General features: G+C 42.1%; 2 protein-coding genes across 3 annotated transcripts; one reads left to right on the forward strand and one right to left on the reverse strand.

Annotated features, from left to right (window-relative positions):
- The first annotated feature begins 949 nt into the window (after positions 1 to 949).
- On the forward strand, positions 950 to 10,991 carry si:dkeyp-113d7.1 (COG5048 and zf-H2C2_2 domain-containing protein). Of its 2 annotated transcripts, none has more exons than XM_026355364.1 (3): positions 950 to 1,069; positions 4,285 to 4,996; positions 7,520 to 10,991. In XM_026355364.1, the coding sequence occupies exons 2-3, from the start codon at positions 4,526 to 4,528 to the stop codon at positions 8,660 to 8,662; spliced, it is 1,614 nt and encodes a 537-aa protein (XP_026211149.1). In that variant the 5' UTR covers positions 950 to 1,069; positions 4,285 to 4,525; the 3' UTR covers positions 8,663 to 10,991. The 2 variants fall into 2 exon arrangements, with proteins under 2 accessions (XP_026211149.1, XP_026211141.1); XM_026355356.1 differs by lacking the exon at positions 950 to 1,069 and adding an exon at positions 1,084 to 1,250.
- A 761-nt stretch (positions 10,992 to 11,752) lies between these two features.
- Positions 11,753 to 15,361, reverse strand: LOC113158983 (keratin, type I cytoskeletal 13-like). Its single transcript, XM_026355417.1, has 8 exons — positions 14,798 to 15,361; positions 13,900 to 13,982; positions 13,215 to 13,371; positions 12,946 to 13,107; positions 12,740 to 12,865; positions 12,477 to 12,551; positions 12,230 to 12,375; positions 11,753 to 12,099 (listed from the first exon to the last, which is right to left on the reverse strand). The coding sequence occupies exons 1-8, from the start codon at positions 15,299 to 15,301 to the stop codon at positions 12,006 to 12,008; spliced, it is 1,347 nt and encodes a 448-aa protein (XP_026211202.1). The 5' UTR covers positions 15,302 to 15,361; the 3' UTR covers positions 11,753 to 12,005.
- Between the last annotated feature and the right edge of the window lie 5,839 nt (positions 15,362 to 21,200).

A 21,200-nucleotide genomic window follows, 5' to 3' on the forward strand; every position in this document is an offset into this window, starting at 1 on the left:
AGCTACACAGTGTAATGTGGTGGGTCTGGGAAGAAACAAAGCACTGTTAAATGTAACATGGACAGAGATGTAGAGTGGATGGTGAGCCTCTTGTAATGGTGAGCAAGTGCCTCTACTACAAGGTGATCACATTTGTATGTTCCTGTTCAATTTGTCATTAAGGGTTGTTGCATGGATTCATGGGAAAATGGCTGATTTGTTATATTTCATATAAGATTTTCTGAAAAGTGCTCATAAGTGAAGGGACTTGAATACTTTGTAAATCACATTTACAAAACTCTTTTTATGCTAATACTAACGGATCTTGGACTTATAGCTGAACTGAGCTTGATATTTCCACACACACAGTATGTATTTTGTTGGAAAACAGCCTATATCAACATGCACTACATCTCCTGTCACTTCTAACATAATGGATGCCTTTCAGACATGTGTAATCAATCCTTCACAGCAAAATTACTATAAATCGTGCAACATTGGTAGATGTATGAGTTGCATGATTTAGTTTTTATATACAGGCGAGGTGCCCATTATTTGTCCATACCTGGACCTCAGAGAACAGACTGTGGCAACAACACACAGGTCTACAGCAGCCAAGACAGAATATTTAAGACCCCTATACGTGGAATTTGAGGTGTTCTACTGTATTACTTTTTTATATTTTACATGTTTTATTTATTGTACTTTTCAGGACCTGCACATACCCTGTATTGTCCCGGACTGACGTCATAAGTTGCCATTTGACCGCACTGACCCGGCTCAGCGGGGCGCGTGCAGCTCGTCCATTCATTCAAAGTGAGACCGTCCAAACCCCAAACACACCGGGGTGAACATGATTCCGTAACACCGGAGCGAGCGCGCACCCGCTGTGCGCGACGCTGCGCACTGTGGCCACCTACTGCCACCGTTACCGTAGTTACCTACATACCCGCTTGAACGGGCACGTGCACGAGTGCACAGCGAGCAGGCAGAAAGGAAAGGAGGGAGGAAAGGAGGAAAGGAAGAAAGGAGGAAAGGAAGAGTACCGGCTGGGGAAAGAAGAGAGAGAGGAAGGAGGGAGGAAAGGAAGGTAAGAAGGAGGGAGGGAAGGAGAGAGCGGAATTAGTCAGTGATAGAGGGGAGGAGAGGAGGAGAGGCGGCGGGTTGTTCTGCCGAGGTGGACGTGGCGGGTCCGGTGGAGTTAGCTACAAGTGACGGGCAGCGGAGCCGAACCGAGGCGGACAGCCAGCCATGAACCGGACCACCCGCAGGTAACGAAACGTAATCTCCGCCGTCAGAAAGCACTTGCACGGCTCCGCCGCGGACGGTTTTTTCCACTCGCAGCTCGGTGCCGTGCCGCTTCGCTCCGTTTCCTGCCTTTTTAACGGGCTGCACCGCTTTCTGACAGTCAATGACCGCGAGTGTCGCCGTCGGCCGCTGCACAGATTTCATAATTTGACACAGTTGGTTTCTTTTGTGTCAGAGCTGACAGCCGCTCCCCGCTGCGCCCAGTCAGCGTGCTAAATGCAAAAAAGTGCAGAAGACCGCGGAGGAGGGTTAACCTACCGCTGCTCCCCCCTCTGCTGCCTCTCCTCCCCGCTACACTTTCTCCCATGCTAACATTAGCTAGCCCTGCTAGTTAGCTTAGCGGGCTGCAAACGACGTTAGTGTGATAAACAAGATGGCCACTGGCTAGCTCTGCTAGCTAGCTAGACATGGCACCCTGCCCTGTCTTTGTATACCAGAAAAGCGCGTTTAAATGCATTTCTTCTTCTGTCATTGCGTCTTTTCACTCTGAGCTCAGGAATCGCAGAAATAAAAAAAAAAAAGTTCTTGAGCACAAATCGGAGGATGCGGTGTTATTGTGAAGCGGACAGAAACATCCAGAGGAAAAAAAAAAAAATCACCTACAGATTCTTTCAGTCAGTTTGTGCAGAGGCTGCGTGGCGAGTTGAAGAGGCTACCTGAGTGTTTTGTAGAGACAGGTAATCGGAGTCAGGCAAACTTTGCATCTGAGTTGCAGGGTTTGAGCTGAGCGGTCAAACATCATGTTGCATGTTTTACTGCTGAATAACTTTGAGCCTATTTTTGTAAAATTGCAGACCTGTACTTAGATGTTAAGGGATGCCAGGGGTTGATACCAGCCAGACCGCCTCTAAACTTTTTAGTGTGTGTGCGGCGAGGCCGCTGCTGCTCTCAGCGGTTTTTAAATAACTAAAAGTAATTGCTGTACTTGCATATTGAAGTGTCTACATTTACATCTACATCCTGTTTATGATACAAAACAAACAGTTTAAGTGCTAAAACATCATTCTCAAGATAAAACACAACTTGCACAAACTTTGCATTTCAAACAAAGAGGTCAGGCTTCAGCTTCTTTTTCAGAATTTCTTTGACATAGGTCTTGGCAAATAAAATGCGCTTGACTAACTTTTGACTGAAAATAATCAGCACATAATCAAAACATAGAAAACAATTTAAACAATGTATCCTGTTAAGGGTGATAGAGGTGCTGGTGTTGATCACAGCTGCCTTTTGGCATAAGGCAGGGTACACCCCGGATAGGTTAGCGGTCTCTTTCAGGACTGACACAGAGAGATGTGATATCAGCACTTATTTTTATTCACAGACAGGATGTGGGATCATTATTCTAATATATAATACTTCATAGCACAATTGCATGTAGAAAAGCAGAGCTTACACTTCCATTTTAAAACAAACTCATCCAAAAGTAACTTTAATTCGACACGGGCGAGCATTTGCATATTTATTAGACAGCAGAGGCCGACAATGACATGGTTCTTAGAAGTTTTGGAGATAAACCACAAGAAGTGAATAAAGAAAAGGAACTTGAACCTGGGTGTTTTAAGTCTTTATTAAGTCACGATGCACTCTTTACCACACGTTTGGTAAATCTACAGAAATCAGTAATATCTTTGAAATTGTGTGTGTATTACTTCAGGTGCACTTTTTCACAGATAAAATCAGATGAATCAGGCCTGACTTAGTTTGTTTTTACTTATAACATAACAAGTATTTGATGTTTCTGAGCCAAATGTTTTTATGTTACGTCTTCCTAATTTCCTTGTTTTCAACCACAACAGATTCAAAGGGATACAAAAGATTTAAGTTTTATGTTGGTATTTACATTGTATTGTAAAAATATGTCTGACACACATAACCAGCTATAAGGTATATATTTTTAGCTCATCTTACTGTTCACACACAGATTAAAAACTATGCAGTTTCACATCTTTAATTCTTGGATCTGATTTGAATAAAAGTTTAGCTTGAGAAGATCTATAAATGGACATGACATAATCTGTTAGAGGATTCAGCCTATTAGAGAACTGCAAACTTCAGAAATACTCGAAGTGCAGTTGTGCACTTATGGTATGCAGATCACAACAGCCAGATTACATTTTATTCAGTTATAAAGTTACTCACAGAATTAGCATTAATTAGTGAAAATTGAGAGGGCCCTCTGTCAGAGATGTAATTTTAATTGGCAAAAATAAAAACGCTTGCTAAACATGATGTGCTGCTAACTTGATTTCTCTTACACTGAGCATTGATTGAGGGGGATAAGGATGACAACATAAGCACAGACCAGAATAATAGATTTGTTAGGTTTATAGCAATTCTGTGTATTTTTCCAACCTTGGTGTCTCAATTTAGTTACTTTGTCACAAAAAAGTTTCACTTGAGGAGTTAGCCGTCATCAGGCAGTGCAGAGTAATGTTAACAAAACAATACAGTAAAGATATCAGAGTGCTTGAAAGAAACAGTAGAGTACTTAAAGTAAAGATTCTGCATTTGATTGGTTTTAATCAGTGTGGTACATCCCTACTGAGCACTAAGAAAACACAATAAAATAGTGGATGGGTACCAGTAGTGCTTTTGTACACTGTAACTACTAGTTCTACTTTACTTAACCTAATGGTTCACATCAAAACTGTTTTGTTTTTGTTTTTTTTGTTTTTTTTGTCACAGAGAGGTCAAACCTTGAATAACATTGGTAATATAATGAACAGCTGTTGTTATATCAACACAGTTTTGATTTTACCCCTGGCACAAGTTAATACTGCCTGTTTGAAAGAACTTTCTTGGAATTTTCTTTGGACAAACTGACCAGGGGTTTCATGTTACATTCAGGGTGAGCATGCATGGACATGTTATGGGTGAACATAAAGATTGTACTGGTGCAGAAAGAAAGATTAAAATATGTAGAGTGAGTTAATATAATGTACAAGGTTATAAAATGTTTTCTGAAACCATTCTCTAATCTCACCTATGTCTTTGCAGGCTGGTCCCAGTCAGGTGTGGGTGTTGACACTGTTAGTACGTCTTGCTGAACTCCACGGGCTGTTGTTGGTTTCCCAGAGGAGGGCCTGAGGGACAAGTTCCCTACCTCTCAGTCCCTCCTCCCTTAGAACAGGTAGGTACCTCAGCAGCAGAGGGGAGGAGGAGAGTAAGGACTTAACCTCAGAGATATATCAGGAAATATTTCTGAGTGAGGTGACAAGGATTAGCTCAACCTCTTACCATGACAGACTTAGAAACGGAGTGTTTGAGCCTCGGCCTGCCCTCCGACTGTGGCTCCACTCCCCCGCCTTTGGATGCCTCCCTGCAGGTGGACTGTTGCTCGGGTCCCGTCACATCGGCCCCGACACCCACTCTGGCCCTCCTCTCCTCCGACTGCCCGACACCCACCCTCAGCTCGCTGGCAGCAGAGATTGCTGAGCCACTGGTGATGCTGCCATGTGTGAAAAGTGAGCCGGAAGATGGAGACCTGGAGCCCATCCGGACCGTTGACCTGTCTGAGATCCAGCCACTGTCCACCGCTGAGTTGGGCCAGGACCAGATCAAGATGGAGATCAGTGGCCTTGATTACATCAAGTCTGAGCATCATGGTCACCATGATGACCACTTGGGTGTGTTTCACCATACTGATGTGACAGAGCTGGAATACAAGTCACACTACGAGCCCAGCTCCGTGTTTGACTACATCTCCCAGGTAAAAATTACTTCAGGTAAACTTGAACTAACGTGATATGTTGGAGACAATTAGTCAAACATTCTCTTCAAAACATTTGAAATTGGCCCTTTTTTTATCAATTATTTTCCTATTTAGACAAATTAAGAAAATAATGTGGACATTTTATCTGTCTAGAAGTTCATGTCAGAATAAACATGCATCCTCATCCCTTTGGGTTTGCAGTGCAAGTCACTGTGGGCTCCAATATATGTTTAGTATTTTGTGTAAGTTTAGTTATAAAACAATCACAAGGGCTAAACTACATGGCAAAATAGCAGCGCACACATACAGTAGAAAACACCTCCAAGACAAACTTATTCAACCAGTCTGTTATAAACTTAATCTGCATCCCACACAGTTAGTTGGTGTACAAAAGGAAAAAAAAACAGCAAGATGCATGAAGTTGTAGCAGAGTATGCTTTCTCTGTCTGCAAGCAACATTCTTCAGAAAACGGGCAGAGATTTGACAATAAACTCCATTAAATTAAACTTGACGTTTTACTCCAACTCTATAAGCAGTGACGGTCCAACATGCTTCAGCAACTGATGTCAGGTCTAGGTGCCCCAGGTAGCAGTTAGAGGTTGGATCAGCAGATGTGTTTTTAATTACTTCGTTGTTAACACAGCCCTGTGGAGCTTTTTTTTTTTTTTTTTAATGCTGGAGATTTATGATGTTGCCTGGCGTGGTCGCTACCTTAGCCCGACTCATTGAAAACAACACCTATTTCTGCTGCGAATCCTCTTGTTAGAATAGGACCCAGACACCAGTTGTGCGTGTGAGATTTTTGGGTGGTCAGTCAAAATGTGACTGAATTTCATGATTCATTAGTACATACCAGTCTTCTGTGAGAGTGTGGACAGCGTGGCTGTATGCATATTTGGTAAAACGTACAGTAGTAGTTTTCACCTGTGATTAGTTTTAAGGGATGAATGTTAATAGGAACATTGTCTATGTAAGGAGATATTGCTGTTGAATTTTTTTAATATAATGTTTCAGTTACAAACAAACATATTAATTTGTTAATTATAGTGACAGAACCCTAAAAAAGTGCATTCATCTTACTCTTCATAAATAATCCTGTTTTCTCTGCTGGGATATGTCCTGCTGTAGAGCTTCTGTCTGAATGGGATCCTGATTGATGATCTGTTCCCGCTGAGCTCTGTGGGTTTCCAGATCTTAAGATCATTAACTCCTGACTGCAAATCTATTTAAATGAATAAGTGCTTACACCTGAACCGATTAACACATGCAGCTATCAGCTCACAACACTGAGAGAACTACACGATGTCTGCCACACTAGTTTTCTATGGCATATTTCCACAGTTGTTAACTTTACTGAACAAAATCTAACTGTATTCTTAAGGTTTTTCTGAGGTTTAGGGAAGTACCAGGGTGAACTTCATTTGTACAGGGAGCAGCAGCAGCAGCAGTAGTAGTAGTATAAATGTTGTTTATTGAGCTTTAATGTAACAGGTATGTTTTCAGCTTCTTGTCCAATCAAAAGAGCAGCGGTGTGTGTGAGAATGAGAGCAAAGCACAGATGAAATAAGATAAGGAAGATAAAACTTCATTTTGATTATTTAGTTCATTCTTGTAATGACCTAAAGCAGAAACGGCCACTAAGCACAACAGATTTGTCAGTTTTGGAGAGAAATGTTGTGGTGTTTTCAGGCTTCCATTAGAGTGAGACATGTATACGGAATCCATTCATACTTAAGCATCACACCATCCTATGTTGTCTTCCTTAACTTTTTAAATGTATCGTCAGTCGGATTTCCCTTCGTAGTAACAGATGTTCAGGCTAGTTTCATTAGTTTTTTTTTTTTTGTTCAAACAAACCAGAACTCAAAAGCAATGTCTCCTTTTCATGAGTTGATGTTTAGTACATTTATATTTATTATTACTTTTGTCAGTTTCAAGTTATTTCAGTGACCTTTGTAGATTTTTCTTTCTTTAAAGGAAGGGTGCCAATAATTGTTTCAAAGTCTGTAGATATCAGGAGTTCTACAGTGCACATATGAATAATTATTTTTACTATTCATTGTTATCAGATTCTGACATTTGACAACACATCAACCTTCCAAATCCCAACAGTACTCTGTGGGTTTGAGCAAGATTGAAGAGAGAAGAATGTGTGTGCATCCAAAAACCACAAATATTATCATGAATGGTAGTAAAGTGGCAAAACTCTAATTTACACCTCACAAATAGTTTGAAAGCATTTGAGAGTTTTGTGTACTAAAACCTGCAAATGATAAATCACCAATATAACAAAGACTAAGTTTCAAACAGAGCCAGGCAGCATACTGTGTGTGTGTGTGTGTGTGTGTGTGTGTGTGTGTGTGTGTGTGTGTGTGTGTGTGTGTGTGTGTGTGTGTGTGTGTGTGTGTGTGTGTGTGTGTGTGTGTGTGTGTGTGTGTGTGTGTGTGTGTGAGTGTGTGTGTGTGTTTAGACACATCAAAACTTCCTGTCTGATTTGGATGTATTTTTTCTTGCTGCAGGTGACAGACACACTGGAGTACATTAAGTCAGACCACCACGTGGACTTGCAGTGTTACTACACCACAGAGCTGGGCTCCTTGAAGTCTGAATACCCAGACTCTATGTCCGCTCACCTGCAACACAACGGCCTGGAGTCTATCCACATGGCGGAGCTCCGCACCGAGCTCAACAAGCTCCGACCTGACACTTTGCTAATGGATGGCATTGGAAAACTGGACCCTGAGTTTGGAGGGGGCAGCCTGTATGAGCTGCAGCCTGCTGAGGACAGGAAGACGTCTGCATCGGTGTCAGGGGCGGTGACAGGGCAGGGAGGGGGGAGTGGGACTCTTGCCATCACAACCAAAACCCAGAGCCCTACAGTGAGGAAACCTCGTAACATGCAGGGGGAGAAGCCATTCTCCTGCACACAGTGTGGGAAGAACTTCAGCACGCTGGGAAACCTGAAAACCCACCAACGTATCCACACCGGGGAGCGACCGTACACCTGCTCACAGTGTGGTAAGAGCTTCGGTCAGGCAGGAAACCTTAAACGACACCAGCTGATTCACACTGGCCAGAAGCCATATGTGTGTGCTCACTGCCCTAAAGGCTTCACCAAGGCCGACGACCTGCGATCACACCAGCGGCTTCACACCGGTGAGCGTCCGTTCATCTGTGTCACCTGTGGGAAAAGCTTCGGCCAGTCAAAAGAGCTAAAGGCTCATCAGCTGAGCCACACGGGCGAGAGGCCATACTGCTGCCAGCACTGCGGCAAGAGCTTCACCAAGGAAACCAGCTATCGCAACCACGTGCAGATCCACACAGGTGAGAAACCGTTCACCTGTTCACAGTGTGGAAAAACTTTCAGCAACTCCGGCGTGTTAAAAACCCACGAGAAGATCCACACGGGCGAGCGGCCGTTTGGCTGTACGCAGTGCGGGAAGAGCTTCGGCCGCCTTGGGCACCTAAAGGCTCATCAGCAGATCCACACAGGGGAGCGGCCATACGCCTGCCCCCAGTGTGGGAAGACTTTCAGCCAGTCTGGTCACCTCAAAGCACACGAGCAGATCCACAAACGAGAGCGAGTGGACACAGCCAGCACCAGCAGCAGCAGCAGCAGCAGCAGCAGCAGCAGCAGCACCATGGGCAGTGACAGTAGCTAAAAGAAAGTCCATACCCTTTAACCTCTCGGAAAAACAAAGTATTATTCCTCTTTTTTATAAATGCTATATATAAATTTTTTCCTTATGAATTTTTTCTTACATTTTCATACCTTTTGTGCTCTTTTGCATTATATATGTAGGCAGGGTGGACTTTGACTGATTTGCTCTTATGCAAGTGTCTGTATGTGCGTGTACATGTTGTGTACTGTGTGTCTGTGGGTGGGTGTGATACTCTGGGGCTTGTAGATAATCTTTCAACTGGTCTGTCTGAACTGTAATGAGTGTAGAGTATCCCTCTGGAGGACCAAGTACCAGTACTTATTTTCGGAGTATTTACTGATACACAAGCACAAATATTTCAGTGACCAAGTTTAATTACTTCAAGTTTTTTTACTGAAACAGGCCAGCAGCTCCTCAGTGACCAGGACCCCGTTTACTGGTATGAATCCATCTCAGAATTCAACAGTGTTTTATCAAGTCCGTTAAAATTTCAACACATTTCTCAAAGCCTTACCTCAGAGCGTACACGCACTGTTATGATCTTCTTAACGTTGCCAAAATACACTATAAAGTAATGTGGTGTATTTAAATGTGTCTGTAAGATGTATTATGTATTAAACATACATACATAAATCACAAAGCGTAAAAGCTGTAAGATGAGATAAAGAAATGTTTTGTACTCATTCTCAATGAAAATGAGGCCTGTATTCAGTCAACAGTCAGATTTCAACTTGCTGTTTTGCTGATGTATTTTAAGTCGGTTCAATCGAATTGCATCAGTCATTTAGTCAGATTGTACTCCCCCCTCAGTGTAAAGTGGGTGAGAGCTGTGCAACTTTTGCGCATTCATTGTCCAGAAAACCGGACTAGCTCTCTGGATCAACACATCTTAGCCACTGTAACCAATGTTTTATCCAAAAACGTAGCAGCAAGAACGAGGTAAAAATAATTATTAGCTGCTTTCTTGCTTTGATTTTTGTTATTCAGTCAGTAGCTTAGTCTGTAAAAGCTGAGCTGCAACTTTTTTTTAATGGTCAGTTTGGTCAAAACCCAAAGCATACATCCTAACATTTGAGAAGCTGAAAACATCAGATGTTCAAGCATAGAAACAATGAAGATGTTGATAAAACTGGAGATTTAACTTACAGTGATGTAAAACCTTTTATTGTCAAAACTCTTTTCTTGCTTAAGTTTACGTCCTTAATATTTAACAGTGGATTTTATTTGTTACTGACTGAATGTTGTAAAAAAAATAAAATAAAACATAAAAACGCACACAATGACAGATCAGCTGTATGTACGTTGATATAACTTGATAATGGAGATGATAGTCGTATTCAGGTACAGCCACTGTTGCCATGTAAATGAGCCACAAAATGTGCATCTATGCTGGTTAAACGTGAAAAATGTCAGCACAGCACTTTGAACTGTAAGAGGAATGTGGCCAGTTCCAGTGTGAAGCACAAATAAAACCTCAAATCAATCACTAGTGGATTTGTGAATATGCACATTACCAGTGAAGATCACTATACTTAAAATCACTGTGATTAGTTTTGAAAAAGATAAAAACAAGACACACAAACTGAGATAAAGAGGAATAAAACAATAAAAAGTAGCTTTTGCCTTTTTGTCCAATGTGGACTGAAAATAATTTTAATGTCATCAGACTACCTAACAGGATGTCAGTGTTTCTAGTGTTTCAGTTTCTACACTTAAAAATGAAGTCATGAAGTTTTTGTACCCTCTTCTCATCTGGAGCGTCTTTTGATTGTATCATTAAAGCTCAAAGACTGGTGTTATTGGTAAATGGGGCCCTGGTCCAGATTCCTGTCTACGTGTTGACAGCATTACTGTACCCTAACTCGGAGTACATTTCAACCTTTTGCCAACAGTGTGTGAGTACTTTCTTTTGAGTACTTGCTACCAGTATGCTAGTATATTACTTGCAGGTGTGGGTACTCCCAGACGCACACAGTTACTGTATTATTAAAAAATTGATTATATCGTTTTGTTTTTTATTTGAATTTGTTTTTAATTGCCCAGTATTGATTAGTCACGAGACACCACAGTGATCCTTTGTGTTGTTGATGATAATCAGCTGATTCCACATTGCATTGTTTTAGCAGAATCAAAATCATTCCAGTATTATTACGTCAACAGCTCAGTTTTCAGTGATTGGGTTTCAACAGGACCAAACACATCAGCACAATGGAACCCAGCAACTCCCATTTCCCCCTTCCTGTCCAGATCGCTCACTGTGTACAAATCTATCGATAATGTCATTCTGGAGCAACATGTAATGACGTTATTTAAAAAAAAAAAAAAAAAACTTAAAAAAAAAGGCAAAAAAGACAAAGGTGATGCAGCATCTTGTACTGAAAAAGAACTATTAAAGAAACTAATGGCACTTCCTGCTCTGTTTGGGATCTGTTTGTCTATTTGGTTTCAATGTTAATCCAAGTGGTTCGTTAGAATTGCACTTGACTGGACTTCGATGTGTGTGTAATATTCGTTACAAGAACCAGAATCAGTACCTCAAGAAAAAAATGCATTTTTGTCCACAAAGTAAAATAGTCTTGTGTTCTAGGGTTAAGAATGTGAATCTCCAAGTATTTATATGAGTGTCCTGTAGAGGGTTAGGAATATTTCCCATCTCTACTATCTTTCACATGATGTGAACGCGCATTAACACTAAACACAGATCACACCGAGGCTGATGGAAATGTCGATATTTTTCAGGCGTTTGTTTTATGTAATACTTGTGCAAGGAAAGCCTTCGTTCAAAACATATTGTAGTGAGTTCTGTCTTGTTCTCACAGTGACTTGTTTGTCTATTCTTATAATATTCTACTTAAAATTAGGACTCTCAACGCATTGTGACTTTTTATGGAAGTAGTGAGATAAAGAGATTGATGTACAATCATATATTAGATTTTTATTTTAGATGTCAGGTCTCCACACTAATGAGAGAGCTCCTGTTAGAGCTCAGAGTGATGCATTTCGATGTAACGCTTCAGTTTTTGTTGACTCGTCAAACAAACCCAGGTGATAAAGTTGAACACTCTTGCTCAGAAACATGCAGACACTGAGTTGAGTTTAAGCGAGTTTTATTCCTTGAAGCAGCAGACAGACTGCAGACCCCAACCCAGACCAACAAGGAAGTTTCAATCTTGCTCACGTTGAACTCATGGTTTAATGTACAGAAGAAAACAAGTGTGAAGTGACAGATCTGCAGCCTGGCGAAGACAGAAACTCAGGAGGAGGTGCTTCGTCATTCGGCATGCAGACAGGTGATAGGCTGAGATTTGACTCCTCCCAGGGTCAGACAGACAGGTAACTGCGCTCAGATTTTCTCCTCAACGACCTTTGTGATGATTGTTGTGGAGGTGGTGGATGTGGAGGTGGCGGAAGAGGACGAGGAGGACGAGACGGAAGAGCTAAGGGACAGAAAAGGTCAGAGAAACACATGAGAGACGGCTCTTAGATGTAGTTTTAAGATAATGGCAGTCACAGTTTAACAGGCCCAGTCGTGTGCCACACTGGACTGAATCTCTGATCTCCTCTTACCCGAATCCCTCTCCGTCCAGGAGCCTCCTGTACTCCTCAATCTCCTTCTCCAGTCTGGTCTTGATGTCCAGCAGCAACTGGTACTCTTGTCCCTGTCTCTCCAGGTCAGCTCTCAGCTGCACCAGCTGCTCCTCCAAACCGCTCACCTGCACAGTCACACGGGTGGAGACTGTCTCAGTGCTAATGTTTTAATTGAGCAAATAGGCTTTAATGCAGTTTACCACCCTGTCGGGGTCCTGCTGCTCACCTGGTGCTGGAATCCGTTCAGCTTCAGGGAATAGCGGCTCTGGATGTCAGCCAGTGTGGCTTCAAGAGATGCTTTCTACAGAGACAAAGAGGAGTTAGAGGACAGAAAGTGGAGCACTGGACAGCCACATGTAGGCAATAATAGACAGCAGAGGAAAGAAACCACCTTACTAACTAACTGGGTCGTTACTTAATGGTGTAGTTTCCTGCAGTTAAATCTTTCTCTTTGAGACAGTTTTCACTTTACATTCATCCCGTTCTCACCATGCTGAGCTGTGACTGGAGCTCGATCTCCAGACTCTGCAGCTGGCTCTTCACGTCCTTCACCTCTGTGGTTGTTGATTTCAGCGTTATCTCTGTGGCCTCCACCTCCTTGTTGAGGACCTCCGTCTGAAAGGAGAAGGAGAGCAGGATGTCACCAAAATAGACTGTTGTTATGACCCATTACCAGACTGGACTTTGTTTCCTACCTTGGCGTGGAACCAGCCTTCCAGTTCTCTGGTGTGCTTGGCGGCAACAGCTTCATAGTGTTCTCTGATCTCCTCCATGACCCTGGTGAGGTCCTCCTGAGGAGCGGCGTCCACCTCCACGTTCACCTGACCAGACACATGAGTACGGAAGGACACCAAGTCCTGCAAGAGGAGAGAGGCTGGGGTCAGTCGGGACACAACTTGAGAGGACCACCTTTGACCACAGAGGACAAGAACCTGTGCTGTGGATTTCAGAAAGATCTCAGTACCTCCTCGTGGTTCTTCTTCATGGACACCAGTTCATCCTTCAGGCTGTCGATCTGCAGGGCCAGGTCGGACTTGGTTACGCCCAGCTCTCCCAGCAGCAGCTTGAGCCCGGCGATGTCAGCCTCCACCGACTGACGCATGGACAGCTCGGTTTCAAACCTGCAGAAAGAGACGTCATTACGGCTTGTTGAATGATCTAAACCCTCTAGTTTAAATGAGCCTTTGTTAAGCTGTTAGAAATAGAAATAGAAATAAAAATAGAAACACCCATCAAAACTAATACTATACCAAATACTTCTGAAACACAGCACATTAATAAAAGGAGGACTCGCTGAAGGATAGTTATAAAAAGCAGTTGAGATTTAAGAGGCTGCCCTAGAAGATTTTATTGATCCTAATTTGAGGCCATGTTACTACTATTTACTTCCAGTAGTTTGTACTGGGTGTTTTTTTTTTGTTACAGTAGATCAACGTGCTGCAGTTTCCACAGCAGCCACCAGAGAGAGTGATGCATGTACTGTCGCCACCTGCAACAACAAGCTGTAGAAAATCCTGCTGCTGATCTGACATAGAAAGCATAGGAACAACACCTTTCAGATTTAAAAGCATGCATCAACGTGAGTGTGAAATTCAAAAAAGAAAATAACAGTAGGGAAAAATAATAAAGGTAAAGAAAGAGGTTCCCACTTGACTCTGAAGTCGTCCTGAGCCAGCTTGGCGTTGTCGACACTCAGCAGGACGGTGCTATTGGCGATGATGGAGTCCTGAATCTGAAATATACACATTTAAAATTAAGGCATTTTAACCAGATCAGAAAATAAAACATGAGTTCTGTTACTGAAACATCAATCTATAGCAGACAAGAGGTGGAACTTCCATTCAAGTTACACATTATGACTTCAAATAGTAAAATCTATCTTTAATGGTAAAAACCAGTTTGACCAGTACATTTTTTGCTCTTTTTTTGAGTCTGCTGCAGTAAATCAGATGTTCCAACTTTATGGTCGTTTGTGTGACACTTCACATCAGAGTTTTTTAGCTGTGGCAGCCTCACCTGGATCACTTCCACACAGGTGTGGCCAACCTACTTTTACAGAGACATCCATATGATGACTGACAGTCCACTGCCTCAAATTACAGAATCCCCCCTTCACTTTATCACTGATGTTTTCTTTTTCTCTATTTATTGCGGTTTCTTTTTCCTCACCTGCTGCCGTGGTTACATTTTTTTTTCAATATTAACAGTTATTTATCTTTTTCTTGTTGATCTGTTAGATAATGGCAGCATTATTACTAGAAAGCCAGATGGCCTGGCAGTTTTCGATGTATTCATTGGGTGCAATTTTGTATTTTCCTGCAGAAAGAAATACAGATAAAAAAGAACTTTAGCAGCAGATGTCTTGAAGTTCTGTTATTTGTTTTTGTTTAGCTACTTATTCCTTTACTTGTGGTTTGATGTATGGAAGCCAAGTGCTGCCCATGTTTGTTATAATTATTTGACCTACAGCCACTTTTGACTCCCACAGCCTGTGAGGTTGGAAGAAAACGTCCCTTTAAAAGACTTCACAGATGATGTTTTCCTCACCTTGCCCTGAAGGTCTGCGATGGTGGCGAAGAAGGCGCTGTAGTCCCTGGAAGCGGGGCCGGCCTTGCTCTCAACAAACTGTCTGATCTTCAGCTCCAGCTCGGCGTTGGCCTTCTCCAGGGCTGACACCTTGGCAAGGTATGTTGCCAGGCGGTCGTTCAGGTTCTGCATGGTGAACTTCTCATTGCCAATGACGCTGTCATCTGCTGCTCCTCCACCAAATCCGGCACCACCACCGAATCCGGCACCACCACCAAATCCGGCACCACCACCGAATCCGGCACCACCACCGAATCCAGAACCACCACCGAAACCTGCCCCCGCTCCAGCACCGAAGCCAAACCCACTGCCACTGCCACTGGCTGCAGAGAAGCTCCTTCTGGCCTGGGAGACCCTAACACCAACACCTCCTGCTCCTCCTGCCATGCTGAGGGAGCTCAAGCCTCCGCCATAGGACACTCGCCCCCCGCCAATGGAGCTCCGTGAAGCAAATACTGTGGCCATGACGATGGAGTCAAAGAAGAGGAGGTGCCTGTCAGCCTGTCTTCTCCAGTGGAGGGAATAGGAGAGGAGAGAAGTGAGGAGAGACGGATCAGTTTGCTCCTTATAAAGGTGCTCAGGTGGGCTGAGCTGCTGCAGGTGAGGGGGTGGGGTCGCCGAGCCACATCCCTAGATGTGGAATCTAACACATTACGTTTTCTCAGGTATAGTTTGGAGGTATTCCCTTATACTTGCACTGATACTTACTTATTATTTAATGCTCATTTTTCTACCATTTTCCTCCATTTCTGAGGGAGATCATGTAAAAATTAAATCCATCCTTCTCCCTTACACTGCTGTAGCGTGTTTTAGGTTAATCACACTTTTTATAATAATATCTTCACAGTTTGCTTGTTTTGTCTTTTTGTCCTGTGTTGTTTTCGTGTGAGCACCTAGGAATTACAAATAAGTAGGGCCCATTTTCCATCTCCACATCTTCTGTGCATCTTTGTGCATCAATACACTGGGTCCCAGTTCGTTTTAGAACAGATCTTCAAATTATTTTAATGATAGCTACATGTAAAACCCACCAAACAACTTAGTACCACATACTCATATGTACGTGGTGACCCATGGGAGTGCCTGATCTGGAGGCTGCATCCAGCTTCATGTAATTAAAGAATCATCAGTAGAAATGCAGAGTGTGAAAAAGAGCTACTTTTCTATCTAAATAGTATGAGTAACTCTCAGTACAGGTAAAAGTAACGTTCTCAAAATATGATAGCATAAAGTGGAAATACTCGAGTACAGTACTATAATACTTTGAAGTTTCTTTCTACCACCCCCCCCCCCCCCCCCCCCGGTCTTTTTCTGGGTTCTGTCACATATATGTGTTAGATAACACTCCGTATTTGCATGAACAGTATCTCTTGTTCCTGCTTGAGGTGGGTTCTGTCTCACTACAAAGAGCTCACAGTGTGGAGGTGATGGCAGCAGCTGAAATGCCTCCTGGCACCAGCTCTCATCTATCACCTGACAGCGTCACACTGTTCTTTGGGTGAACTGTATGCTGTGGGAAAACGCCCCTGGGTGACAGAGAGGGAGAAGGAGAGTGGATGGTTTGTTGTATTGTCATGGTGACCCACAGCTCGACTGGGCTCTGGTGTCTTATATAGGAGCTACTTAGTAAGTTATATGACTATAACTGAGCTGTGATGTGTGTATGTGTGTGTGTGTGTTATGGCTTTAAACCAACTAACTCGCTATATAGACTACCAGGTATTGTTATTTTTTTTACAGGGATATTATATCTATACTTGAGATGCTCAGACAAATCTTTACAGCTCAAGTGCAATAAATGTTGTTTTGTACATAAACTATACTAGTATTTGAAGAGTGCAATTGAGCTGCAGATTTACAAGCATGTATTGTAAAAGCAAACTGTTACGCCCATGAATACATTAAGAAACTGGATACCAGATTACAACTTGCTCAATTCATTCCCATGAAAGTTGCTCTGTGGTGCATGCAAAGTCTTTTACGCCTTTCTGCAGTCGAACCTCTTGAGTTTATGCATCCATTAATGAGCATAAATCAAATAATCCTGTGGACTTTCCAGTGCGTATCACGTTCAGCATTCAAACCCCAGTAACACTGAGCTTTTACATTAACTGTATCCTCTGTAAGGACTTTATAAGAGAAAGAACTTTAAAACAGATCTAGAGATGAGCGATATTTAATGCACACTACATCAGTCAGGCATTTAGAGTTCATCTGTTTAACTAGCAGCAGAGAGAGTTTTCATCTGCGGAATGACAAGAGGTGCATCTGATTGATGGGCAGCACTCTGCTACCACTTGTACCAGCCCCAACCCTGCAGCCAGTAAAGGGCTTAACCTTGAATGGTGGGAATGATTTGCAGCCAAAAGATTCTTTGCACGCATAAGTGCAGGTATGCATATTAAAAGCTCCTATATGGACATTTTCACCTGCAGGTAGAAGCTACATGTCAGTGCTATGCATTTATGCGTGCAGGTATGTGCAGATAAATCACTTCTCTATGTACCTTTATATCTGCAGGCAGAAACTACATGCCAAGTCACCTCTCTACAGTTTCAAGTGAAATGACTGGGGTCAAGACTTCATGGGTGCACTTTATATGCCAGTCATTGTGAATTGACCTATTAGTGTCTGTCAATGGTCTTTACAGAGCAGTCATTTCACAGGTCCAGTGATGAAAGCATCAATAATCTCGTCTTCAGTTTAATGTTGAGCAATCACAGAACAGTTTGCACGGAAATGTGAAGATACAGTATTAATGTAGATCAGCAGTACAGCGCAGTATTACATGTGTGTATTGTTACAGAGTAACACTCAAGAAGTTTCCGCCATGGTGGACTGGTCTGGTTTTTTCTGTCTCTACATGACAGTGCACCTTGTTTGTAACAATGGGCTCCAAAGGACACGCCCCCTCCACTGAAAGTCAATGAGACCAGAGGTTGAGGTTTTTGATGCACCTCTCTGTTGCAAGAAGTGCTAATAATGATATGATAATGATAATGATATATAATAAATAGCTTCTTTTGGAAAAAAAAAACTGTTTCATTATATCAGCTGTTGTTCAACAAGGCATACTTCAAGATCCGATGTACATCGTTGTCATTACTTACTTTTGCCCCCAACATCTGATGTTTTCATAGAAGTGTGAACAAACAATTTTATTAATTTCATGTCAGATTAAATTTCAGAGTTTGCAGGTTGAGAGTAGGGTTACATAACAGCAGGGAGGCTGACAGGTGCCCTGAGGGGGGGGGAAATCAATTCTATAGAAAACGTCTGATTCAGCTTTTACTGCCATAACTGCAAATCATCAGATCAGATCAGTCAAACGATAAAAATGCACACTATCAACAGCCTAATCTAATTAATTCAACACTTCTCACTGATAAGATATGTATGTCAGCTGCTGTGCCAGCCCATTAAAACTGAAACACATCTCTTCCAGTTTACCGGGCTCACAAGCCATCTGTGAAAACCTGTTTTAATGTTGTAAAGCATCAGATTTTATTTCTCTACCAACCAGCGTTTTGAGAGAATATGAGCGAACTGTCAGGGAGGTACAAGTAGTAAAATAACGCCGGAGGCTGCTGCTTTTCTTTACCGTGTTCAGTGATTCATACACTTAAGTGGCACTCCAGTGTTTGTGTGTATTTCTGAGGGACAGACCGAGTTCAGACAGTGAGGAGTTTCTAACATGACAACATTTTAAGTTACAGTCCCTCTCTGAAATGACTGGAATTCATTTATGTTTACTTTAAAATCACAGGAGGAAAATAAGAAGGAGGACGTTCAGACCCAGCTGTGCTGGACCTGAGAACAGAGGCGCTACAGAAATATAAAAAAAAAAGAAACCACTGGTGTACTGAGCAACGTCCACAGAGTGGGTTGGTTGAGGAAGCACGGTGAGAGCTGTGAAGAGCGTCATAATCCAACCGCTTCAGCACTTCTGTCCCAAGTTCTGGTTTGTTTTTCACTGTACCAGTGTAAACATGCCCCATATTAAGACTATTATTGATGAAGTTTTGGCAAATGTTCAATAAGGAAGATCTTTACAGTTTTGGGTATTTCTGCTAAATCTTCCCTCCTCACTTCTTCTTTCCCACACTAACAGTCAGAAATTGGTTCCTGGAAAAACACTGAGTGTCTTTTAACTTAGGAAGTTCTTTCTATCTATGGATTTATACTTTTAGGGATATGGCATTTCCCCCCACATGCGTCGCACATGGGGGAAAACATTTGGCCAGCTCCCTTTGTCTGGGCGTCCAGACCACACTAAACACACATCAACAACCCGCTGGAGATCAAGTTGAATCTATTTGACCGTGTTTTTTGAGGCACAAACCTTTGAAACAGTTCATCTTCTGTCTGTGTCAGAAGCACCAGATTTCTTGCTGTTTGTCTAACCGATGACATCAACCGATGACAGTGGTAAAAGATCTTTGAAGTAAACACTAACAATGGTCCTGGAGGACAGACGTTTCAGATATTACTTAAGGTTAAGACACTTCTTGAGCACATTCATGGCATATTTGGTGAAGTGTGTGGGAGTAACAGTCACAGTCATGTTTGCTCCTATTATGTGACTGTGTAACGTGAGATCTCCACAGCTTCTAACTCCTCAATTTAGGGATTTAATGCAAGTCAGTACAAGGTCTTTACAATTACAGTCGTATAAATCCATAGATAGACAGTCCATCTATGTTAAGCTCTGTCTCCTGCAGGGCAGTGGTGATTCACATAGTGGATTCACATAGGAACTCATCTCCAGACTTACAGCTAAATTGGTTTCAGTCTGCATGCAGTTTGTTAATCTGCACACGTAAAACAGTGCCAAAGAGTTTGTCCAAAAAGGAAAAGTATTGCTGTCTAATATGTGCTAAAGAATGAAGCCCACAGAGGTGATAATGAATATCTCATCTTTGATGAGGGAAGGGAATTAAATCTCTCCTGATCCCAGGCGTAGAGCAACAGCCTGCAGAGCTGCAGAGGAAGCCAAGGCACCGAGAGGGTTTTGAGGATAAAAAGTCACAAGAATAAAAAAAAAAAAAAAAAAAAGAGACATGATTTCAAAACTGTGACTGAAGAGGATCAACAACAGAGCAAGAACAGAATCCATGTCCCCAGAAGGACCAGAAGAGGGCAGCATGGTCTCTATGGGGAGTAGTTTTAATGTGTCACACAAAGCTTGGAGATAAAAACCTGAGTGTGTGGGACGTACTTATACATGACGAGGGTGAGACTGAACATTTAATCTGAAAGTCTATTATTTGTAAAAACAGGTTCATTGAAAAAAAAAAAAAGATTCTGATTATTTATTTCCTACAGGAGGATACTGTAACTCATTATTTCTATTTCATTTATAATTTATTTAGCATGTTCTATGTCTATTTGTCTTTTATCTTTCTATAGGATTTTATTATCTATTTAGATAGATAAGATATGTTTATTTGTCATATGCACAAATGTACACGTATACAGTCATAAATATATAAACATATAAATATATAAACATTTAAATGTATACCCTCAGATATCTATAACCATCTATGCACTTGCACATGTTCATTTGTACATTTAAATATAATGATGTCTTTACACATATACATAACCTTGTATATACACATGCACACTCATTTACCTATGTACTCACAGATACACCACAACATACCAGTAATATAGATATTACAGAGTATACAGAGTTTTGATTGAACCAGATTACTTGTTTTATGGGTCGAATGGTGGAGTTGAGCAGGCCGATAGCTTGGGGAAAGAAGTCCTGGATCCTCACTGTCCTGGACCTCAGACAGCGGAAAACGCCGCCTTGATGGGAGAAGTGAGAAAAGAGAGTGACCATTGACATCGACACGCACTGTTTGCACAGGTTTGACCAGCTCGACTGCATTTCATGGTATTTGCTGAGAGCAGTGACGCCAGAGCTGAATCTTATCTATAGCTGGTGTCAGAGCTCCCACTATGGTGGAATGTGTTTTTTTCTCAAAGTAGACACCCACGGGCTGTGAGCTACAGCTGCTCTACTTCACTGTGCTGGCCGAAGGCGTCACCATGGATAAGGCCACTGCACAAAGTAGGTTACTAAAAACAATGATGCTTTATGCACACATGGGGTCTTCATGAAAGTCAGTACAATGTCCCATTGGAGACAAAGTCATTTCTTTAAAGAGTTTATTTGTTTGGGAAACATTTAAACGCCATTGAGGGCATTTAATTTTAAGCAACATGTGGAGCAACAGCAGCAGCACTACAGGGTATTTTATTTTATGCTTTTGAGAACCAGATGATAATAGCAACAGGACCCACGCTTCAGTGAAACTATATAAAAAATCAGCACACACAGACACAGTGC

The sequence above is a fragment of the Anabas testudineus genome, chromosome 8 (genome assembly GCF_900324465.2).
Source record: "Anabas testudineus chromosome 8, fAnaTes1.2, whole genome shotgun sequence".
NCBI classification, from domain to species: Eukaryota; Metazoa; Chordata; class Actinopteri; order Anabantiformes; family Anabantidae; genus Anabas; species Anabas testudineus.